This window comes from Pogona vitticeps, chromosome 1 (genome assembly GCF_051106095.1).
Source record: "Pogona vitticeps strain Pit_001003342236 chromosome 1, PviZW2.1, whole genome shotgun sequence".
Lineage (NCBI taxonomy): Eukaryota > Metazoa > Chordata > Lepidosauria > Squamata > Agamidae > Pogona > Pogona vitticeps.
The window spans coordinates 237207676-237232198 of NC_135783.1; the positions used below are offsets into that span (position 1 = coordinate 237207676).

General features: G+C 42.1%; 1 protein-coding gene across 1 annotated transcript in view; it reads left to right on the top strand.

The window, feature by feature from the left end:
- CNTNAP5 (contactin associated protein family member 5) overlaps window positions 1-24523 on the top strand; it is a 491198-nt gene that overhangs the window by 303276 nt on the left and 163399 nt on the right. The window contains exon 12 of the mRNA XM_020805439.3: window positions 8404-8523. Within this exon, the coding sequence (XP_020661098.3) occupies window positions 8404-8523 (120 nt within the window). The remainder of the gene's footprint in view (window positions 1-8403; window positions 8524-24523) is intronic.

The following is a 24523-nucleotide window of genomic DNA, read 5'->3' on the forward strand; positions in this document are numbered from 1 at the left end:
TTTCTTCACTCAGTCAATTTGTGCAATAACCTCTAAAAGGCTCTTTTGTTGGCATGGATATTACATGATACCATCTGCCTCCATTACTAATGAGTAGGGCTTCACATCTCCCCTTGTTAATTCAGAGAAATTTTATGATTGCTCTGGCGAACAAGGTGATTGAAGAAGCCAGTGGTGAGCAACAATTTCTCTGTCACAGAATCTAGCATGTTTTACTCCTTTAACCCTCTTGTTTCCGTTTGTCTGTTGATGAACATAAATGTAGGTTGTCCTACACTAAAGATGTTAGGAAATTCAGATGCCAGGTTACCATTTAAAATCTGCTGAGCAGAAAGTCCTGCCAGCATATTAATAGGGGAGTGCACCACTAGCATAGGCATTGCTGTTGTGCAGGTGAAAATCTCCATGCTAAAAAAGACAAAACAAAACAAAACAAAAAACAAAAACAAAAAAAAACACCACCCTCCACTTGTGCAACATCAATGTTTGGGCTAGTCATATTTCTTGTGTCACTGTACTAATGGAATTTCCTGCTCAGCAGATGCTCAATAGGATATTGACCAATGCCATAGAGTACCCTCATATGCATCCATCCATTTTATGTGTGATATGTATTCCCTCAGTCTGTGTGGAAGAGCTATCTTTCAGTGGCATTGGACATGCCTTGCACGCGTAAATTTCTCAGATCAGTTCCTAATGCAATGTGCTCTCCTCAGATGTTGTAAGACTTCAACTCTCAAACATCCCAGCCAGTACACCCCATATTTAGGGATTGTGGCAGTTGTATATTAAAAGCATCTGAGGACCGAGGCTTGGGATCTTTGCATTATCAGGCAGGGCTGTGAAAGACTTGAACCCTGGAGAGTAACTGATAGCTAGAGGTCATAGTTTCAATCTAGACAGATCAATATTCTGACTCATTAGAAGGCAGTCATTGGGTCCTCGGATACTGTTGGATCATAATTTTCAGAAGCCATTGACGATGTGGACTAGGGCTTCTGGGAGATATAATCCAATAACACCTATTGACCCATGTTTCAGAAATATAAGGCATCTTCCTGTTTCTTGTGTAAAGAGTCCATAAACTGCTATGCATATGTTTTATCTGTTACATAAGGTCTCCTCCTACACTTTAGTTCATTGTGGGAAGAAGACACATACGTTGATGTATAATGATATTGTAGATTGCAGAATCTCTTTGCCAGCACCAATGCCTGTTTCATTAGAAGGAGTAATAAACTTCATCTCTTGAGAGTTAGCTAATTGCGTTCCGACTAACAAGGCCAAAAACTCAGATGGGCCCAGATTCCCCTTTTGAAAATTTGTGTCAGGATCCTGGTCTCAGAAATAGTGAGACAAAGTTGTCTGAAAATAATCAGGTATGGAACAAATCTGATGTGCACCTGTAATGCAGAAATACTTTGAATATTCCTTACAAAATTATATGCTAGAAATATATGGCAAAATGTCTCCCTTTTGGGAAGATTGTCACTCCATTACTTTCTTGAAAGATAATCTTTTTTAAAAATTCCGTGACCTTTCATTTCATTCTAAACATCTCCCTTCTTGACCCAGAAAGCTGCAACAATGTATCTACTTTGAAATATTCTTGCTGGTATGCATGTGCCATGCATGCTCAGTTTATAACAATGTCACGGTTTTACCCTTCAGAAAGGCCTTTTTTGAGAATCAATATTTCAGCCCCTGCAGCCCCAATTTATTTATTCATTTTTTATTTATTTAATTTATACTCTGCCCATCTAGACCAAATCTACTCTGGGTGGCTAACAATCCAATTAATAATAAAATAAAACAAAACAACAACGTTAATACAATTGAAGATGGCAATAAATAAATTAGATATTGACAGGAGGTAAGCACCAGGTCTTGAGGTTGCTCTTAAAAGCATCTAGCGAGGGACTTAGATAAATTTCTGGGGGGAGATTATTCCAGAGGCAAGGGGCCACTGCTGAGAAGGCCTAATTTCTTGTTCTTCCTCTCCTGGCCTCCCTCGGCGTTAGGCCCCTCAGCCACCCATCCTGGCTAAAGCGAGTGATTCAGATAGATCTAGGTGGGAGAATGCATTCTGCTAGATATTCTTTCCAAAAAATGGGTGGGACCAACCGTTATCTTTCAAGATAAGCAAGATTGGTCTTTTCAATTTGTACGTGCTATTTTAGATCTGGGGAGGAGAGCTTTGCCCTCTTCTAGAAAAGCAGCAATAAAAGAAAACAGAAAGAAATATCTAGCTACACTACATAGTTATACAAGTTTAATTATGCTTTAACTACCATGACTCCACACTGAGGAATCCTGAGATTTTTAGATTGGTGAAGTACTTAGAATTCTCTGCTAGAGTGCTTCCTTGAACTGCATGGGTAACTCACTGAATTGCGGTATGTAATTGGCACACTGTGTAGGAATACCCCAAGACAGAGCTGCTGAATAGCTCAGTGGTTTAGGCATCTGTCTGAGGAGCCAGCGGTTGGGAGTTTGATTCCCCCACTGTGCCTCCTTGATATTGGCTGATCTCAATGATCCATAGGGTCCTTCCAGCTCTGCAGTTCAGAGATTATTCAATTTATTAAAATGGCCATGGGGACTATTTATCCTTAGTATTCCCAAGGACCATGATTGCTATGGGAGACAGTTTCAGCTCCTTGCATTTAACCATCAAGCTTTGCATATGATAACTTTGAGAGGGAACAAGGAAAGTAGTTCAGGATTACAGGGTAATGGGTTGTGGGATAAAAGAGGCTTTCAGTTTGATTTTGAAATATAGTTAAGCTATTTTTCCAGCTGGGAGGAGACATAGTTCCATTTACTTCTGAGCCAAAGCTGCTGTGAATCATTGTGGAATCCCACATCACTAACAAGCTTGTCTTAATTCAGAATTTTGTACACAGAGAAATGGATGAGAACTGATCCACAAGGTGATTGTGCTTCCACTCTCTTGTATATTTTGCACAATCATGTATTTTTTTCTTAATTAGAGCAGCCTCAATGAACATTAATCCAAAAAAATTATATCCAGTAAAACTCGTGCAAAACTTTAGATATTAATTTGAAGATAAAAAGAAGCACTGATTATTATTCAAATTCTTTAACTAGTTGGCAATATTATTTAGATTTTTAAAAAATCATAAGAAGAGGAAGAGGAATATCTGTACAGAAAGCTTAAAGTGCATATACACTGTATAACAGATTGCAGGGCAACAAAAATATAGACTTGACCTTGGAAAGGAGAATAATGATCTCCAATTTCTTTGCAGTATGTTAACAGCAATACTAATAATCTTATTCTTTTATCACAAAGGGCAAACATCTGTGTTTGTTTTCATGCTTGCAAAATGTTTGCAAAATATTTTTGACTCCTATAGAGGCAGACATATCTTGATCAATTGGCTACATGTGCCAGAGTGTGCATTTTAGCACTTAGTTAGGGAAAACAACAATAGTAAGCAAGCTGTTATGGCTAATGAACTCAAATTAATGTATTACGGTAACAGCTGACTCCATCTTCCTGAAATGGAATCAAGTGAGTATGTATATAATATACAAAGGCAAAATAGCAATTTATAGTTGGTTTATAGAGCCAACAAATGCAAACTCAAGGAACAAGACAGATAAATGTCAATATTATTATAATGTGTGTTTCTCACATCCAGATCTTAGAATATGTTACTTTTTTAGAAGTAATGTTATAGCCAGAGTTCCCAAGTCCAGCAAACCAGTTAACGTTCTTCCTTTTTCCAAAAGAAGCTTGAATAGTTGCTCTTGGAAAATTATTTGAATGCTGGAAGCTGCTGCATCATGGTGAGAAACACACTCGTTGCCTTAAGTCCTTTCCCAAATGGAGCAAAAAGCATTAGCAGAAAATAATGCATGAACTGTGTAATATTCCTCTACTGTGATTTAGTGAAGCCACACACATTTCAAAAGTAACTTTAAAGTTATGCTTCAAATCGTTTCATTTAGTCGTTCAGTCGTGTCCGACTTTTCGTGACCCCATGGACCACAGCACGCCAGGCCCTCCTAGCCTTCACTGCCTCCCGGAGTTGTGTCAAATTCATGTTGGTTGCTTCGATGACACTGTCCAACCATCTCATCCTCTGTCTTCCTCTTCTCCTCTTGCCTTCACACTTTCCCAGCATTAAGGTCTTTTCCAAGGAATCTTCCCTTCTCATGAGATGGCCAAAGTATTGGAGCCTCAGCTTCAGGATCTGTCCTTCCAGTGAGCACTCAGGGTTGATTTCCTTTAGAATTGATAGTTTTGTTCTCCTTGCAGTCCAGGGACTTTCAAGAGCCTCCTCCAGCACCACAATTCAAAGGCATCAATTCTTCGGCGGTCTGCTTTCTTTATGGTCCATCTCTCTCTTCCATACGTTGTTACAGGAAAAACCATGGCTTTGACAATGAGGACTTTTGTTGGCAAGGTGACGTCTCTGCTTTTTAAGATGTTGTCAAGGTTTGTCATCGCTTTCCTCCCAAGAAGCAGGCATCTTTTAATTTCGTGGCTGCTGTCTCCATCTGCAGCGATCATGGAGCCCAAGAAAGTAAAATCTGTCACTGCCTCCATTTCTTCCCCTTCTATTTGCCAGGAGGTGATGGGACCAGTGGCCATGATCTTTGTTTTTTTTTTTATGTTGAGATTCAGACCGTTTTTTGCACTCTCCTCTTTCACCCTCATTACAAGGTTCCTTAATTCCTCCTCACTTCTTGCCATCAGAGTGGTATCATCTGCATATCGGAGGTTGTTGATATTTCTTCCAGCAATCTTAATTCCATTTTGGGATTCCTCCAGTCCAGCCTTCCACATGATGTATTCTGCGTATAAGTTAAATAAGCAGGGAGACAATATACAGCCTTGTCGTACTCCTTTCCCAATTTTGAACCAATCAGTTGTTCCGTATCCAGTTCTAACTGTTGCTTCCTGTCCCACGTATAGGTTTCTCAGGAGATAGATAAGGTGGTCAGGCACTCCCATTTAAGGGAGTTGCCATAGTTTGCTGTGGTCCACACAGTCAAAGGCTTTTGCATAATCAATGAAGCAGAAGTAGATGTTTTTCTGGAACTCTCTGGCTTTCTCTATAATCCAGCGCATGTTAGCAATTTGGTCCCTAGTTCCTCTGCCTCTTAGGAATCCAGCTTGTACTTGTGGGAGTTCATGGTCCACATACTGCTGAAGCCTACCTTGGAGGATTTTGATCATAACCTTGCTAGCGTGTTAAATGAGTGCAAGTGTACGGTAGTTGGAGCATTCTTTGGCACTGCCCTTCTTTGGGAATGGTATGTAGACTGATCTTTTCCAGTCCTCGGCCACTGTTGAGTTTTCCAAACTTGCTGGCATATTGAATGTAGCACCTTTACAGCATCATCATTTAAGATTTTAAATAGTTCAGCTGGGATGCCATCACCTCCACTGGCCTTGTTGTTAGACAAGCTTTCTAAGGGCCACATGACTTCACTCTCCAGGATGTCTGGCTCCAGGTCAGCAACCACATTATCTGGGTTGTCCGGGATATCCAGATCTTTCTGGTATAATTCCTCTGTGTATTCTTGCCACCTCTTCTTGATCTCTTCTGCTTCTGTTAGGTCCCTCCCATTTTTGTCCTTTATCATGTCCATCTTTGCGCAAAATGTTCCTCTAATATCTCCAATTTTCCTGAACAGATCTCTGGTTTTTCCTTTTCTATTATCTTCCTCTATTTCTTTGCATTGTTTATTTAAGAAGGCCCTCTTGTCTCTCCTTGCTATTCTTTGGAAGTCTGCATTTAATTTTCTGTAACTTTTCCTATCTCCCCTGCATTTCGTTTCCCTTCTCCTCTCTGCTATTTGTAAGGCCTCGTTGGACAGCCACTTTGCTTTTGTGCATTTCCTTTTCTTTGGGATGGTTTTTGTTGCTGCCTCCTGTACAATGTTGCGAGCCTCTATCCCAAGTTCTTCGGGTACTCTCTCCACCAAATCGAGTTCCTTAAATCTGTTCTTAACTTCCACTGTGTATTCATAAGGGATTTGGTTTAGATTATACCTGACTAGCCCAGTGGTTTTTCCTACTCTCTTCAGTTTAAGCTTGAATTTTGCTATGAGAAGCTGATGATCAGAGCCACAATCAGCTCCAGGTCTTGTTTTTGCTGCCTATATTGAGCTTCTCCATCTTTGGCTGCAGAGAATATAATCTATCTGATTTCGGTATTGCCCATCTGGTGATTTCCATGTATAGAGTCTCCTCTTGTGCTGTTGGAAAAGAGTGTTTGTAATGACCAGCTTGTTCTGTTGACAAAGCTCTATTAGCCATTGCCCTGCTTCGTTCTGAACTCCCAGGCCAAACTTTCCTGTTGTTCCTTTTATCTCTTGACTCCCGACTTTAACATTCCAATCCCCTAAAATGAGAAGAACATCTTTCTTTGGTGTCAGTTCTAGAAGGTGTTGTATATCTTCATAAAATTGGCCAGTTTCAGTCTCCTCAGCATTGCTGGTTGGTGCATAAACTTGAATTACTGTGATGTTGAAAGGTCTGCCTTGGATTCGTATTGAAATAATTCTATCATTTTTGAGATTATATCCCATTACAGCTTTTCCCAGTGTTTCGTTGACTATGAGGGCTACGCCATTCCTTCTACGGGATTCTTGTCCACAATAGTAGATATGATAATCATCGGAATTGACTTCGCCCATTCCTGTCCATTTTAGTTCACTGATGCCCAGGATGTCAATGTTTATTCTTGCCATCTCCTGTTTGACCACATCCAGGTTACCAAGGTTCATAGATCTTACATTCCAGGTTCCTATGCAGTATTTTTCTTTACAGCATCGGACTTTCCTTTCATTTCCAGGCACGTCCACAGCTGAGCGTCCTTTCGGCTTTGACCCAACCACTTCATTAACTCTGGAGCTACTTGTACTTGTCCTTCGCTCTTCCTCAGTAGCATGTTGGATGCCTTCTGACCTGAGGGGCTCATCTTCCAGCATCATATCTTTTAGCCTTTTGTTTCTGATCATGGGGCATTCTTGGCAAAGATACTGAAGTGGCTTGCTATTTCCTACTCCAGGTGGATTGCATTTAGTCAGAACTCTCCACTATGTCCTGTCCGTCTTGGGTGTCCCTGCACGGCATAGCCCATAGCTTCTCTGAGTTACTCAAGCCCCTTCGCCACGACAAGGCAACAATCCGTGAAGGGGATGCTTCAAATAGAGGAGCATTATATCTTCTTATGTTATGTTAATCATAATATAAGGTAATTTTATGTTTTGGAAAAAAGGAATTAATTATATGTAGCTGACCGTTTCTGAGAAGTCTGAGCCAAACCCATAAGGAAGGCCATTTTAATTTTAGTTTGCATAGGTACAGGAAAGGAGAGAGAAACATCGCCCCACTGCTATTTAAGGGGTCTGCAGTTCAGAGATTTGAATACCCAGCATTTTCCGTTTGTAATTCAACTGTTACCCCTTTGTCAACCTCAACTTCATTGCCCCTTTTATTTCCTTTTTCTTATCCCCCTATTCCAATGTTCACATCTTGTTTAATGTTATTAGTCAATTACAAGTCTCAAGTGACTACCCCATGTTTTAATGAAAGAAAAGCAACTCAATCCTTGTCTCTTGACATGGCATGGGCTGTGTTTCTGTCAAGAAAAAAAATGTAAAATAAAAAATTAAAATAAACCTCAGAGCTGTTTAAGATGATGATAATGAAATGGCACAGTGCCCTCACGTCCAATCTAGGCAAAGGCATCACACACATCCCCCCCAAAATTCACAGATTTCTATACCTTTGTCACAATATGGCAGTCATTTGTTCTTCATATGGACATTTGAACATCTCAAATTAGGTTGCAAGATTTACAGACTATAGATGGGCACAAACCGCTGTTTGTTGGTTTGTGTTGTTTTATCCTTTGGACAAGTAGGTGTCTGGCAGGTGCCCACTCAGGGACAGCACCCTGGAGGAGGTGGAACAGGAAAGCCAGGGCACTGCACTTTTCCAGCTTACATTCAAAATATTTTAGCTCCTCTTTTCAAACATCTGTTGCAGTGATCAATTTCCATGGTTAATTTCCAGACTGCTGAAAAGGTTTCTCAGTAGCTTCTCACGCAGAAGCTTAAACTTTGCAAGATAGGTCAAATTGTAATCTCACAGCTGCAACCATGTGGGGAGACCAGTACTGACTGGCCATGCAGATAGTGTACCTTTAACAATTACTACATGAGGATGCAGAGGCAGCAAATGTACGAGAAGGTCAGCTTCACTCCTTAATTGTCAAACACTGATAATTGGCTTCCCATGTAGAAGCAGCTACCATGCAGTGAGATAGGGAGTTACGACACAGAACTATATTGTCCCACTGCCTGGAATACTCATCCAAAGTGTGTTCTGTAAATAGCTGTTTCTTTTCTTTCCAGCTGTTTATGAGCAATCATGTGAAGCCTATCGGCACCAAGGGAAAACATCTGGTTTCTTCCACATTGATCCCGATGCAAGTGGTCCACTTCCACCATTGCTGGTCTACTGCAATATAACTGGTAAGAATATCCCCCACCTTCATGTCTGCATTTTGTATCAGTCAAAACATTGTTACCAGTATAAAATATATGACCTAACATCTTTTTTTTTGTCTACTTGTTCAAATGAGCTGGAACTTCAAAACAAAGGGACTAGTTGTGCTGCAGCTGCTGATGGTGGTCGTGATGTCAATAGTGATGTAATCTTGTGGTATCTTGAAGACCAACAAGTTTTATTCAGCATATGCTTTCATGGATTGCACCCCACTTTTCCAGATGTGCAGAGTTTTGTCTAAGTGGGCATATACTTGCACCCGTGTGTTGGTGTGGGAAGGGAGTCGAGGGCAATAGAAATACAAAAGGTACAAAAAGTGATATTTTCTTAACAGTAAACATTTAAGAAACAGGCATTGGGAGGTGACAAGATTATCTGTGCCACAGCTAAGCAGAGTGGGCAGGCATAGATAATCTTGTCACTTCCCAGTGAGCAGAGTCACACATGTATGGTGTGATGAACGTCTTTCTTTAATTCATATATAAGAGTTATGGTTTAACCTCCAGATAAACTCCAGTGGGTGTGAGATTCTAAAGAAATAAATGTTAAACTGTGCAGTCAATGAAACACCCTAAATCAGGGGTGGTTAATTTCCAGAGGTCCAGGGGCCACATTCACTCATCCCTTGACCTTAGAGGACCACATTCTGAATTTTTTTTCTTATATAAATGTACTTTCAAAAACTGAATATATTTCTTTTTTAAGTCCTCTAGTGGATATATTTTTTAAAAGGGACAATGCCAGGAGTCCCAGAGATGTTGGAGTACCCTCAAAATATTTGTTGAATGTGAGGCAAAGGGTGGTGCAGACTCTCGATTGATCACAGTTGAAGCCCCAGAACTTGTTTGGAAAAAAAGATTCTGAAATCCTCTGTCAACCCCAATCCTTAGGCTTCTCTGTTATCTCTCAGCTTAGCTCCAGTCTTCACAGCAGCTGGGAGAGAAATGGCTTTTTCTGCTGTGAGTTTGTTACAAGCTATCGTTGTTGTAACACAAACTATTTGAGGGCGGTTTAGTCTTGAACAGTCTTTAAGAGCATTTACAAAAGACCTGTTCCTCATTTGTTGATATGGCCTGATCCTGCAGCCTTCACATTTAGACTCTCCTCGTACAGAAGGGACACTGATTACAAGGACAGTCGTGATAAGCACCTACACTTTAAAAATTACCACTACATTGCTGGTGACAGACACGAAGGGATATTTAATCTACTGTGGGGAAAATAAAACCTGCCTTCTATTTTATAATTTAGGCAAAATTTGGAAGCACTAAGTTGCCCATAGTTATTTCAGCTGTATAATGGCATGTTTAAATACAGTGTGTATAGTCAAGATGTAGGCACACAGACAAGAATATAGTAGCAATTTAGAGTACTTTCTGGAAGCTTGATATTTCCCTATTTCTCCTTCAGTAGTAGAGTGCTGTGATGGCGCTAAAGGTTAAACCACAGAAGCCTCTGTGCTGCAAGGTCAGAAGGCCTGCAGTCATAAGATCGAATCCACACATCAGAGTGATCCCCTATCATTTGTCCCAGCTCCTGCCAACCTAGCAGTTCAAAAGCATGCAAAATGTGAGTAGATAAATAGGTACCACCACGGTGGGAAGGTAACAGCATTCCATGTCTAGTCGTGCTGGCCACGTGACCATGGAGGATTGTCTTCCAACAAACGCTAGCTCTATGGGTTGGAAACAGAGATGAGCACCACCCCCTAGAGTCGGACATGACTGGACAAATTGTCAAGGGGAACCTTTACCTTTACCTAGTAGAGAGATGCTAGACTTGAACCATTATTTGTTTGTGTTTGTTTATTATCCTACCTTGCTCCCAAAACCTAGGCTGAGGACAGCTCACAACTCGATTGAAAAGAAGTACAAGTAATAATGCAAGATGTTAAAAATATTAAAATACAAAAAAGCAAATGATGAAATTAAAAATTAATCTGAAAGTATATCAATAAAAAAGGAGGGCAGCCACACATTAATAGATATTTTCTCAGCAACTAAGTTGGTCAAGTGTTGAAAGCCTGTCTGAATACAAAGGTTTTTGCTGATATCCTAGAAGGCATACATTGTCCTTGAAACAGCCTAGCCTCCCATAGAAGGAGGCTCTAGTCTTGTGGCTGTGTGGTGTAGCCACTAGGAAAGCCCTCTCTCACATCCGCACCAAATATGCCTCCGAGAGGAAGAGAAGAATCTCTCCCAAAGGTCTCAGAGCCTAGATGGGATGGGGGGGGGGATGGGACATTTTTTCCAGAGTTTGAATATTCTATATTTGGAGGAACTAAAAAGTTACAATGACGACGAGCCTACAAGTTTTCCCAAAAATCTCCATCAAGCAAAGATGGTATAAAACTTGTGTTTAAGGCAAAGTAGTTCAAAAATTGATGCATGGTGCCTTAGCTTCTGAAACCAGGCTGCCAACCAAACATTTCTCACATTATTACTCTTTGCCTTATCACCAGGTTTAACTATTTTTGACTGATGCAGAGTTATGGGGAACTCAAAGGTTTGTCTTATTTCTCACACTTTAGTGTTCCATTTGACAGTCAGTGTGATTAGTGGATTCAGACTTGTGCTCAGGAGATTTGGGTTCACGTCTCTGGTTCATCATGGACACTCACTAGTGGATGGCAATAGTAAACTACTGTATTTCTTGAACATCTCACACATTTTAGAAACCTTATTAGAGTCACCATAAATTGGAAACTATTTGATGGCATGAAACAAACAATAGAAGTATTACCCAACTTCAGATTTTGTTGCTAGAAATGGATCACATGCCCTCTGTGTGTGTGTGTGTGTGTGTGTGTGTGTGTGTGTGTGTGTGTGTGTGTGTGTGTGTGTGTGTGTGTGTGTGTGTGTGTGTGTGTGTGTGTGTGTGTGTGTGTGTGTGTGTGTGTGTGTGTGTGTGTGTGTTTTAAAAAAATAGCTTGGAGCTGTTTATCAGGATATTAGATTAAGAACTACAAAGGAGACCTATTTCTGTATTTTTTTAATTATAAAGAATGACCAATATATTTGCTATAGTGGTGGGTGAATACTTCAGATCTCTTCTAGAATACTGTGAAACAACTTAATAATATACACTTTAAATAAGGAATAGCTAGCTGACAGTGTCAATGCAAGATTATGCCCTACTAACCTTTAAATCAAGATGTAGAAAAAGGTTTGCAGGTTGAAAATGATTAGAACAATTTGGAAAAGGTTAAAGGACAAGTTGTAAGAGCCTTATGTTGGGTTTTGGATTTTGTAGCTTTCAGTCACAACACTCAAAGAAAACTCTGTCCCATCCAATCTGAGATTTTGTGCACAGTGGTTTATATATTTGTTGAATATTCTATAACTAGAATGTTCTTGATGCTATATGGCCTTATAAGTAGAGATAGGCACAAATAAAATTACGACATAAAATTGGACGAATTCAGCTGGTTTGTAGTTTGGTTCACAACCCAGTTCAGGCATCCTGTTTTGCCAAAACAAATCAAAACCTATTCTCTCTCCCCCCCCCGGCACTTTGTTTTGCTTTGACAAAATGGATTCCTGCCTGCCAGGGCCAGACTGGGACCAAAAATCGGCCCTGGCATTTAGAGCACACAGGCCCACCAGCTGTGGGGACACCTGCCGCTTCCTCCGAATCCCTCCCGGGAACGGCCCGGGGACCATGGGGCAGCGGCGGGGAGCGGGGGGAGGCAGGCGGGGGTCGCGTGGATCGCCGGCTTGCCAGAGGCAGGGAGGGGAGGGGGGGTTTGCTAAGGCCGAGAGTCTCTAGCCGCCCCTGAGAGCCGGGCAAGGGGCCGCTCGCTCAGTGGCGCGTTGGGGTCCCGCGGATGCCTCGGCCAATGCCGCCAGCAGTCCCGCGGGCCAGGGCTCCGGGCAAGCGGGGCGGATGCGGCCCCCCCGGGCCAGGCCTCGGAGGGAGGGGTGGCGGCTCCTCGGCGGAGAAGGAGCCCAGCGCAACAGACCGGCGGTGGCGGCGGTGGTTCTCGCGCTCTCCGGGCGGAGTGGAAAGGGAGCACGGGGGCCCGCCGCTGCCTCGCCCCCTCCTCTGCCGCCCCCTCCCACGGAGGAAAAGGTGTAGGGCCACGGGGGAGGGGGGAAAGGGTGCTGGGCACTACCCGGTCCTCCGCTGACACCCCTCGGCCGTCCTTGCCCGACGGCGCCAGGCAGGCAGGCAGGCAGCGGGCCCGGTGGCAGTGGCGGCAGAGCCCGGCCCTGGTCTTCCTCCAGCGGGCGGTGGGAGGAGAGGGAGGGGGCTCGGGGGTGGGGGTGAGGGGGGGAGCGGGAGGGGGCCCTGCCCTCTTCCAGAGGGGGGGCACTCGGAACTGGGCGGGAGGGTCTTCTTCCATCAGTGGGGCCGGCCGGCCGGGAGGTGTGGCTGCAGCTTCCCCGGGGGAGGGTCAGCCAGCCAGCCGAGCGGAGGAAGCCGGGTGCCCGGTGGCGGCGGCGGCAGAAGAGCCGCGGCGGGGAGGCCGCGAGGCAGGAACTGGCCGTTCTGACCATCGGCCGTTCTGGCATTTGCCAGAACTGCCAGATGGCCAGTCCGGCCCTGCTGCCTGCCATCTTCCCACTGCCCCACTGCTTCCCTACCTGGTCCTGCCTCCTCCTTTGCTGCCGCCACCAGTGTCAGAGTCGGCAGGCTGGCTTCTCTTTCAGGAGCTGGGCCCACTTTGTGCCCACCGCCCAGCCGATAGGTGGACACATGCGCCTAGGCAGTCAGCCAGCTTCCCTTCCTGGAGCTGGCTACTGCATTAGCCTGACACCCATCACATGGGTAACCACAAACCATGAGTACATATGGGTACAGACCTCAGTTCAGAAATTTATACCAGTGTGGTGGCATACGTTCCCTTCCCCCACCCCACCCCACCCCACCCCACCCCACCCCACCCCGGCCAGCTCCCCTACTCACCAGCTGATGCACGCTGCGTTTCTCCTGCTCTTTGCACAATCATTCTGACACAGCAGGAGCTCATGCTTCCCTTCTCCACCTCCTCCATCAGCCACCCACTCAAAACGCTGCAGGAACCCCTGCCCTGCCTCCTCATCTGAGTTGGCAGCTGCTAGAGGAAGCACAAGCTCCTGCTGTGACTGGACTATCACACAAAGAGCAGGAGGAGAGCAGCATACACTGGCTGGTGAATGGAGGAACTGGCTGGGGGGTGGGGTGGAGGAAGGGAGTGCAGGCCACCTGTGGTGCCATGCCAATGAACTGGAACAAACCTCCACATTGAGGCCCGTGCACAACGTTAACCACAAACCATCACAAACCACTAGTTTTCTTGTTCATTCCCATCTCCACATATAAGGAACACCACTATTAAACACATGGAGGGATGAATCAGATCCATGTCAGTATCCTAAAGTTGCTAATTTTTCATAAATGTGCCATCTAAAATACCATTACTCAAAAGCTTATATTTTAAATGTGTACATTTAAAGTATTTCATCTCAAAATATACCATTCCCAACAGATTTGCTCTTAAAATATCCATTTTAGAATAAACTATCTGGTTTTTTTGAGCCCAAAATACGATGCAAAGACATTCAGGCTTTATGAAAGCCAAGGAGTATCTAAGTTGTAATCTGCATATTAATTTGGCAAGTAGAAATAACATCAGTTTTTTATGAATGCCTGAAGCATCATTAGCAAAATATGCTTCTGGTGCTATAATGACCATCTGGACCAAAAAAGGCTAATACAAACATACAGCTTAACTAATAGCTAATTTTAGATATCAGATTTAATTAATTTTACTTCTTTGGATTTAAGAAAAGTGTATTCAGCAGAAGGGTGAATTCACCCTTTGTACTTTGTTGTTGCTGCTGTTTTCTTCATCATGATGTACACAAACAGAAAGAGTTTGCTGAACAGTGGTAGGAGAGATGTTGGGAAAACTTAAACTTTACATTTGAAGTAATAATTTCCAGAAATACTGATATTGACGAAAATGGATGGACAACAGTGACCCATCCCAACCATTCAACAAAGAGTAAAAGGTAATTGGAAGGAAACTGTTCAAAAGTTGTAAGGGCTTGATCAGATGGGCATTTGTCCAACTGTTTAATACACAGCAATTTCCAGTACAGTATTGTGAAGTGGCTTAATAAGCAAGCTACTTCAGCATATTGGCAAACTGAACACTTCTCCTGCCCTTGCTCCATTGTGGAAATGCAGAAAATGTGAAAAAAATGTTTTTGCCTCTGCTAAACCATCAATGATGCACTGAATCACTTAGATTATTTTTTAAAAATCTTTTTTCTTTGCCTTGTGTGAAGCGCCAATCAAAACTGTGGGCTGTTTTTTAATTGGTAATATACACAAGACAAAGAAAAAATAATTTAATTTAAGTGATTCAGTGCATCAGTAATAGTCTATCACAGGCAAAAGAAGAAGAAGAAAAGCGAGAAAGACTTCCCCTACCCCTCCACAGAAAAGCAAAGGGAGCATTCTGTTTGCTGATATCCTAAAGTTGCTTATTTGTTAAGCCACCTCATGATACTGAAAATTGACAGTAGAAGGAGCTAGACTAAATAGGGTCATCTGAGATCCACATTGCACCAAATGACATATTGCAGCTGTCCCTGACCTCAAGCAACCTTATTTAGACCACAAAAGCCCATTTCAAAAGCCCAGTAGTTGTAACCTAAGAGAATCACTGGCCTTATTTTCAAGGGCCCCCCTTTTTTTCAGCCTTCAAAGCTATTTTTAGCCATTCATAAGAAGGGTGAATTCAAGTTTTGGAAATTTGGAAAGCTTCATGATGGTTGTTGATGTTTCTTTTTGTAATGTATTGTTCTGCCAATACTTGCAGGTTCATTTCAAAGCCACCCTGTTCTTTATTTGAATGACTAAAGAGATTTCCCCATAGAATTGTTTGGGATAAGGTATCTGAACTAGCTTGAGAGCTTGAGTAGTATGCCAGAAGAAAGGACTGTATTGTAATATGCAGGCCCAGATGAACAGAATGGTTTCCTGGCAGTATTTTGTCAAAGGTGGGAATGCATTGGTGATATGAATGAATGACACTGAGAAACTAGAGTCTGAGGACAGGTGCACAAATTCCCATTCCAAAATTTATTTTTTAAAAATAAAAATATCCTGGCTCAATTGGATTCCATGTGTGGGATGCGGGGTAGAGGGTACCTCCATAGGGACAATGGGAAAGGAAAAATCCCCATCTCTTTCCTATCAAGAATATTGAGAAGAGAAAAGGCCGGCTTTGTTTTTTCTTCCTCGAAGTGCCTCAAATTAAATTTTCATTTTGAGTTAATCAGGCAATCATTGTACATGAATTAAACACTTAGCAGTCAATTATTAAGGATGTTTTTAATCCAGGTGTAGCAAATATTTAACAAGATGTGTTTGTGAAAACAAAGGCTGTCTCTTTACAATAACAAGATTAAAATACTGGAAGCTGATGTGCTTTGGTAAGCTCAGGTTTTTCTACATCTGGTCTCCCAAGTGAAGATTGCATTTTTTTTCTGTATGTGAAAGGGAAAAGTTATTATGGGATATGGAGCTCTTACCATTTTATTTTCCATCCACTCCTACCCCCACCTTGCCTCCTATGTTTCTTTTCTCCGTGTCCATATTTTGATGCAATCTAGAAAACGTCAGACATTCAGACAACAATAAGAACTTTATCATAATGATTTCAAAAAGGACTAGGGGCTGTCTGTCTGTCTCCCAGAAGCCTTCATCACTAGATGTGCTGGCCAGGATTTCTAGGAGTTGTAGTGCGATAATATTGGGAGGCCCAAGGTTGGGAAGCATTGACATGGAGATAATGTCAAGAATGTGAAATTCGCCTCTGTTTACTTTTCCTGTCCCCTGTAGGTCAGGCAGTAGGTGTATGCCAGACTTGTATGGTGAAAGTATTTTTGTGTTCATGTGTATGAATTCATTCATGTATGTATGTGAATGCACACACATACAAATGCACATAAGAGATGTGGTAGATTCTTGACCGTATTATGTTTCTTGGCTAAGACAGGCTATCTTGACATTGTAGTAAACCCTATTAAGGATTCTCCAGCCCCCCCCCCCATGAATGCTCTAGAAAGACAGTGAGACACAGAGTGGGTTTTTAATTTAATTTAATTTACCAAGTAATATGACAACTGAGAGATAGGATGAAAAAATCAGCAGCTGTGCAGGCCACAGAGCTGCACTGGTTTTACTACAGCACTCATAGGAATTTTTCTAGGTCCTACTTAACTGCTAAGACTTGTAGAATGCTTAGTGCCAGTATTCTTTATGTCTTTTATAGGCCCTGTGCCATTCTTGCCAAAGCTTCTGTAGCAAGGATACTCACGAGTGATAATGCTCGTGCTCCCCTCCCTTCCTTGCCCCATATGGCATGCTGGGCTGAAGGGCATGTAGCAACCAGCTCTATTCCTAGTTCCTTATGATGCCTTGTGATGTTGAAAAGGCACTAGGGGACTATAGAATGTGCATGCCAGAGCTTCAGCTGATCCTTGCAGGATGGGTATCTTCCCCTCTGTCTGTGTTTTTTTTGGGGAGGGTTAATGTTTCGTTGTGCTGGCCGCCCAGAATAGTAGCTTCACTACTAGGATAAAAAATACAAATACATAAATAAACTTCTTCCTTTAGCCAGTGATGTGTCTCCCTGCATGGAGACCTGTAAAAGCATGGCAGGTCCCTCAGACTTCAGCTACCACCGTAAGACCTGGCAACCTTATTTGCTATTGTTGTTCCCCCATTTATTATACTTGTAGTGTGTTATTTGTATTAGTTTGTTGGGGCCTGGTGGACAGAAAGAGGATGTATAAAGATGAAGGACGCATTTGCACTCATTTAATTTTCAAAGTGACTTTAGGTCTCCCTTAAAATTGCATGCCTGGATCTTTCTGTGTCAAGGCTTCTACCAATGATTTTTTTTCAGTACACTGCATTCATAACTATTCACTTTATTGTTTATATTGGCTTTCTGAGCTGTTACGGTATAATGAAGGCTGTTTAAAATGGATGGTTCATGCCCACAAAGAACTGTGGTGTAACCTCAGCTTCTGAAAGCTTTGGCAACAATGCCCCAAATCACTCTGCTACTATGTTTTTTCCCAGTATTACAGTTTTGATGTACTTGGACACCAGCCAAAGAAATTGATAATACTTGCAAGTTGGTACAACAAGATCAATGCTTATTTTTAACTTGGCCAGATATACATCCGTTATTGACAGTGTTGTTGTCATTGTCTTTGAAAGAGAATTGGGCACAGTACAGATGAAAATTCTTTTTTTGCAATTGTTAATGCCCAGCCCCCTGCCCCCAACCCCGTATCTTTGCTGTGAATGAGGTCTCTTGGTCCCTTCTAATGAAACCCATACTGTGTACTCACCACAATATAGCCCCTCGGCAGTTCTGCTTTCCTCAGAAATGATCCAAATGGCACAGCCGTGTCTAAAATCTCAGCCAGCCAGCAAGTAGGATGAGTGGGCATGAACAGGTACAGTACAAAGTCAGAAGGGGGCAAATGCATACCTTGCAAAATAGCCAATGCCCTATCAGGGTTGCACTGAAGTTAGCGATTATGAATTATTTTTCAAGATTCCCAGAACCTTTCTATCAGGCTTGATAGTAAACTAAGCAATTTTGCCTTAGGGAAGGAGAAAGAAGCCTGGATAATGTTGAAACCGTAGAGCGTTTAGTCTCAGTAGACTAATACAGAAACTTCTAAATAAAGGTTAACTAAACATGCAAAGAGTGTTTAGCTTTGCTTGAGTGACAAATGATGGAGCTGCAGAACTGGCTGTACACATCAGGCTTTTCCCAGAAGCCCTGATTCTCCAGAGTGCATTGAGGATTTTTTCCCTACAGACCCATGACTTTTCATGTGAACAATACAAATATATATATATATGGAAATGGAATGATAGAGCTAGTTCTTTTTTGTGTATTCAGTTAACTCTTGTCCATTTTCTTCAGAAGTGCTTGAGTTCAGCAGGATAGTCTGGAGTGTTAAGGATTCTGTAGGGGAGCATGGCCCTCTTTTAATTTTCAGTTGTTAGCTGGAGATAGAAGAGCTGACTCTTCACATTAAGGATGCTTGATCTTGGGAAGCTGCTACCAGGACCACGGCTTCTGAGAGCCATACCAATGGCAAAATTTATCATTTTTATTACATTGTTGTCCTGCTCTTCATCCAAAGATGTAATTGGTTCTCCTCCCACCAGTAATTTGCCTTCAGCCTTTGTGAGAAAGAGAGGAGACTGTGGGAGACAGTTACTGTCTTGCCAAATGAGAATCATGTCTGACTGCTGTTTTGATTTCATATATCCCAAATTCTAGTGCAACATGCTCCCCAATACATTGAGGAAAAACATGGCCCTCCAGATGTTCTTAGATTGCACCTGCAGTCTGCCTGATCAGTCAAAGGTGAGGGAATCATGGTCTCCAACAGAGATTTATAACACACCAGGCTGTTAGGCTTCACCTAGATAGGGGAGGTGCATAATTTAGGAAAACTAAGTTGAAATTGTGAGGTTCTCTGAACTTTATTTGTATTTTTCTTCTGTAGCTTCTATAGTTTGGACTAGAACAACATAGTGTTTATAGCATGGCTGGCCAAACTTGTAAGAAGCATACCTGGGTGGTATTGCAAGATGCCATAGAAAAATATTACCTAGTACCAATTTTCAGAACCATTTTTCTTCTCTTGCTGTTGTCATGTTTGCCACATGTTTGGCTCATTTGAAATGTAATCATTATGAATGATCTTGTTTCCGGTGACAAACGTTCTAAATCAAAGGGAAATAACGATGTTTCCAGTAGCAAATCATTCTCCAAAGGGAGATATCAAACGAGACAAATAAAAATGAAGAACTACATGAGAATTTCTGGGGTTAGAACGAAGGACAAAAATTCTCTTCTTTTTGTCCCGTTTACAGTAATCATCATCTCATGAAAACTGCAGAGCTGGAAGGGACCCTATAGATCATCGAGTCCTCCTCCTGTCAAGGAGGCGCAGTGCAGAATCAAACTCCCAACCTCTCGCTCTGTAGCCAGAGACCTAAACCACTGAGCTATCCTGAAGTAATTTAGATGCTGTCAATATAGAGTGTTCAGAACTATGATAGTCTTGAGGTTTCTTCCTGTTTTGAAAAGCATATTTGTGTGCTTATCTGTGATGAGGGTATGGCTTAATAAGAAGCTGACGGCATCTACCAAGATCCAGCTCTATAGAGCTGTGTCCTGAGTACACTCCTGCACAGTGGGGTCTCGACTTACGAACGGCTTGACATACGAACGTTTCGACTTACAAACCGCTCTCATAGGAATATATGGACTCGACTTACAAACTTAGATTCGAGTTACGAACTCTTTTTTTCCTTTTTTTTAAAGCTAAGTCATCTTAGGTTAAAAGGGAAAAAGAAAAAAAAATATCCCCCTCTAGTGGCAGAAGGCGGAATAGCAGCTTCCCATTAGTTTCTATGGACGAAAAGAGCAGATACGGATTAAATGGTTTTCAATGCATTCCTATGGGAAATGCAGATTCGACTTAAGAACTTTTTGACCTGAGAACTGCCTTCCAATACGGATTAAGTTCGTAAGTCGAGACCCCACTGTACTGCAATGAGTCACCTTTGTGCGCAGCAGGAGAGGAAGCTGAACACATTCCATACACATTGTTTCAGACGCAGGACGAAGTTCCAAATAGAGTAGTCCTAGAATAAGCCGGAATTATTCACATGTATACATTACTGAAACAGCAACATCTATGTTGGCTTGGGCATGTTGTGAGAATGGCTGATGGCCGGATTCCAAAAGATTTCTGTATGGAGAGTTAGTGCAGAGAAATCGCCCCAGAGGGAGACCACAGCTGCGATACAAGGATATCTGCAAGCGGGATCTGAAGGCCTTAGGAATGGACCTCAACAGATGGGAAACTTTGACATCTGAGCATTCAGCTTGGAGGCAGGCAGTGCATCATGGCCATTTTGAAGAGACCCTTGTCCAGCAGGCTAAGGCAAAGAGGCAGACCCGAAACCAGCAAAATCAGGGAGCTGGACAGGGGACAGAATTTGTCTTCAGTGTGGAAGGGACTGTCGCTCTCGAATTGGCCTTCTCAGCCACACTAGACGCTGTTCCAAGTCCTCCATACAGAGCACATTACCATAGTCTCTCAAGACAAAAGGATGCCTAAATCTGTGATGAGGTTGTTGGGGAGATGGGTTTTCCCCTTTCAGTTTTGGTGACCTTGGACTTGCCCCCTCATTTTCACTTTACCTTAATACTTCCAATATATAGGATGGATATTTGTAGTTGTGCCAGGTTTTAAAACAACAATGTCAACTATGTCTTGGAACTTTAGACTGGTCTTGAATCCAGGGCTAACAGAAGCATCACTGTCAACCATCCAGTTATCTTCTCCTACTTGAAGTCAAAGTGCATACTCAAGGAGCTTACTAGAAATATACACACACACTGTCAGCAACTGCCTGATGTCACACATTTAATTGAAACTATAAAAATTACCATGACTTGGTTTCTAGATTCCAAAAAATATTATCTTCACTGAAAGCATGTTCAAGACCCCAAAATAGTCTGAGGTCTTTATGGTTTTTCCCAATATTTGTGCTATATAAGGATCCAGAGAAGTCGATGGGAGTCTACTAATATTTTGGTAGGTTGATCATCTTTACTCTTTGCTCCCAAAGTTGAACTCTATGCACTCTTGGGCAATTGAAGTTTCCTCATGAGAGCAGTTCTCACGTTTTTAAAAGATAGCATTTGATCGCACATCATACGTGCCTGGAATGAAGAAAGCAATAATTTCCTTGACAACGCAGGGTACTTTTTGTCCATGCTGTGAATTCAGCAAAGCAGAAGGGAAGCTCCATCAGCTGAAAGCATGAAAAGGAAACAACGGATGCAATGAAAATACATTGCTTTGGTTTTCCCAGATAACCCATCACAGAAGGAATAGACTTGGGATATATAACCGTCATCCAAAATATACACTTCACAGGACCATCCCTTTGTAGGGCTATCAGCAACCATATCCTTGTAATAAAAGGGATCATAGAACAGCTGCCAAGATGTGAAGCTGTTGAAATTTCAATATTGTGACCAATGCATTATACAACAATTTAACAAGCACTTTGGATATTTGTCTCTTCCTGGCTTAATTGAACTTTTCTAGGCTAGCAGCAATGCAAAGAGCATGAGTTGTCCTTCACCCTCTTTACCACAGTCTACTTTGAAACTTATCCAAGAGTGTAATGAAATAATAAAGTGGGTGTGTGGGGAGGAGAGAAGAATAAGAAAGCTTATGTGGAGAGCTGTTTCCTCTGTCTCTCCACATATGTACAAATCCAGGGAGACCTAATTAATTAAAGTCAATGGAGAGAGAAAAAATAGGACATAAATGTGATAATGTTCTTCCACATGTATTGAAATAAGGAAGGAAACCAAGGCTCTTTGCACAATTATTTCTGAGGCAGAGATGCAACACACGAAGGCACACAATTCAACTGAGCCAGCACCTGCAGTCCCACAACAGCCAATTAAATCTTTCTGGAAGAAACATTTGACCATGGCCAAGGGTTGAGATTGCCTCTCCAAGCAGACAGAGGAAGCCATAGTCCTTTGAGAAGACAGAAAAATGCCCTTTCACCAGCCAGTGTTTCCAGTTTTAAAAAGACCACAAGAATGAACAAAGCCATACTGGTCTGTGAGGAAAAACACAAAGAAAAATCCACAAATGGGATGTATCTTTGCTGGAAGCAACTGAAATGTTGCAAAGGAGACCTTTAAAGTTTCCAACACTCTTATGCTGGATATGCAGCTCACAAAGCATGTGACAGGGGGGGAAAAAGAGAGGAGTCCAAACTTTTTGTCTGGATGGAGCCATGAAATCAAGTAAGCAGTAAAGTCCAAAACTGTGTGGCTAGATTTTGGAGTGTTTCTGTTTCATTTCCCATCCTCTGATTTTTCTTCCACCTGGCCTAATGAAGAATTCTGCAGAATTCAAAACACATGTATCTGTAACAGCTCTGTTGGTCCTAATAAAGGTATTGTCCAAGACGCAACCGTTTTTGGGCCTACATGTCTTCAAACACCTGTGCTACGTGGATGCCTGCAGATGTCATATTTCATTGTCTAGCTCTCCATTAGATAATGTGATAACAGGAGACTTCTATGTTGCATCCCAGAATGTTTAGTTATTTCAGATCTTGCAGAACTCCAGTCTATTTCCTTTTGTCGCATTGCCTTTCCACAGTGCCCTTTGCCATTCCATTGTTGCTGTGTAGGAGCTTACCTACTTCACACCAGGCCTGCATTCCTATAGTCATATGCCCAAGACTTCATTTTGTTGAACTCAGTAGGCCTTACTTTTGAATAGATGTTTATCAGACTGTGGCATCTCTTGCCTGAGTCTTATTGCATTAAACCATTTCTCTCTTTCTGTACTCTTAAACCAATTAAAACCAGTGTCCATTTCCCCCTTTTGCTCCTGGTTGTGTTCTGCATTTGGAGATGTGAATCAAAACATTAGTGGGCAATTATTTTCTGTCAGTTTTCCCTGGCCACCATCCCCCTGAGTTCCATGGATGGAATGACCTGTTTTAGGAGGAAAATAGCTTCAGGAAAGTGCAACTATCAGTTTGTCAGTTCAGTCCACCTTCCTAGGAAATTTGGTACACTCACTTGGTATTTTATTATCACTCAGTGACTTGAAGCTAAATGCATGAAGTACCTCACTGAGAACTATCACGCATGAGATAATTTCAGGAATATGGAACAGGTATTTTGGGTGTTTTCAGGAATCTGAGTATTCTACCTGCCATGTCTGACATGGGAAGGCCTCCTGATCAAGCATTTTTTTTCCACTTGATATTGTTGGCCATTCAAATAGTGGAGGTGAGAACTGGGAAGTTCCAGTGTCTTTGGACAAATAGGTAAATGCAAACTTAAGAGTATTTGCACATTTGGGAGTCAACAACAGTGTGGAGCAAACAGCCTAGAGTCATTAACAGAGCAAAATAGCACTCCCACAGATCCTTCAGGTTAAATACAGCATTCATGCATAATAATTAGAAATGGGGAAAGAGAAAGAAAAACCAAGGAAGATCTGTGGCAGCTACGGACTCTAGTTTCAGGGGTGTTGTGAATCCACTCTGGGTTTTAGTGTGTCATTCCACCAAAATGGGCTCAGTACCCTGAATATCTCTTGTACAGTGCAGACAAAAATCTGGACCAGGTTCACAGCACCCCTGGAACTGAAGTCACCAGTTGCCACAGATGCCAATGAATTTAAATTGTCTCAAGCAAGAAACACACCAACAGTCCAATGAGTAATTCCTTGGGTGTGCAATTAAGGAACAACTGGATCATAAGTAACAAAAATATTTCTCTGGGGTCCCTATAGAGGGGGCAGAACAATAAATAGTGGATGATGTCTTCTTTCTGGTTGCAGCCGAATACACATTTGCATTCCATAATTGAAATTCTTTTGTATCTCCTTTCAAGATATGCAGAGGGCATCTGCTGAAATCTAAGTTCAGTGAAGGCTCTGGGAGAGACAGTGTCTCAAAATAGTGTGACTTTTTGTGATTGATCTGAAGTTGGGGATACCAGCTGGAAAACTGAGATCCAAAAGCTGTGGCTCTGTCTTGAGAAGCATTGAAAACAAAGATCCAGTTTCTCAACCTGTTAGCGTTGAGACAAAGAAACTTTTCCGTAGTAAAACAATAGACCTTTAGCTTATCATGCCATTGCTTTGCCCAGCCTCCTGTCTACAGTTGCTCTAGCCAGCAGCATTTAATCAATGATTGGTCCTCCAGACCATTTAGTCTGAGATAATACCTAAGATAGATGAAGTTAATTCTGGCAGCAATTGAAGGAAGCCCCAGCTCTGCTCCTTCTCCCTATATTTCCGCCCCGTAGAGCATTTGAGCCAAATTTTTTGTGACAAATACCTTAAGGGTATTTGTCTTTCTCTT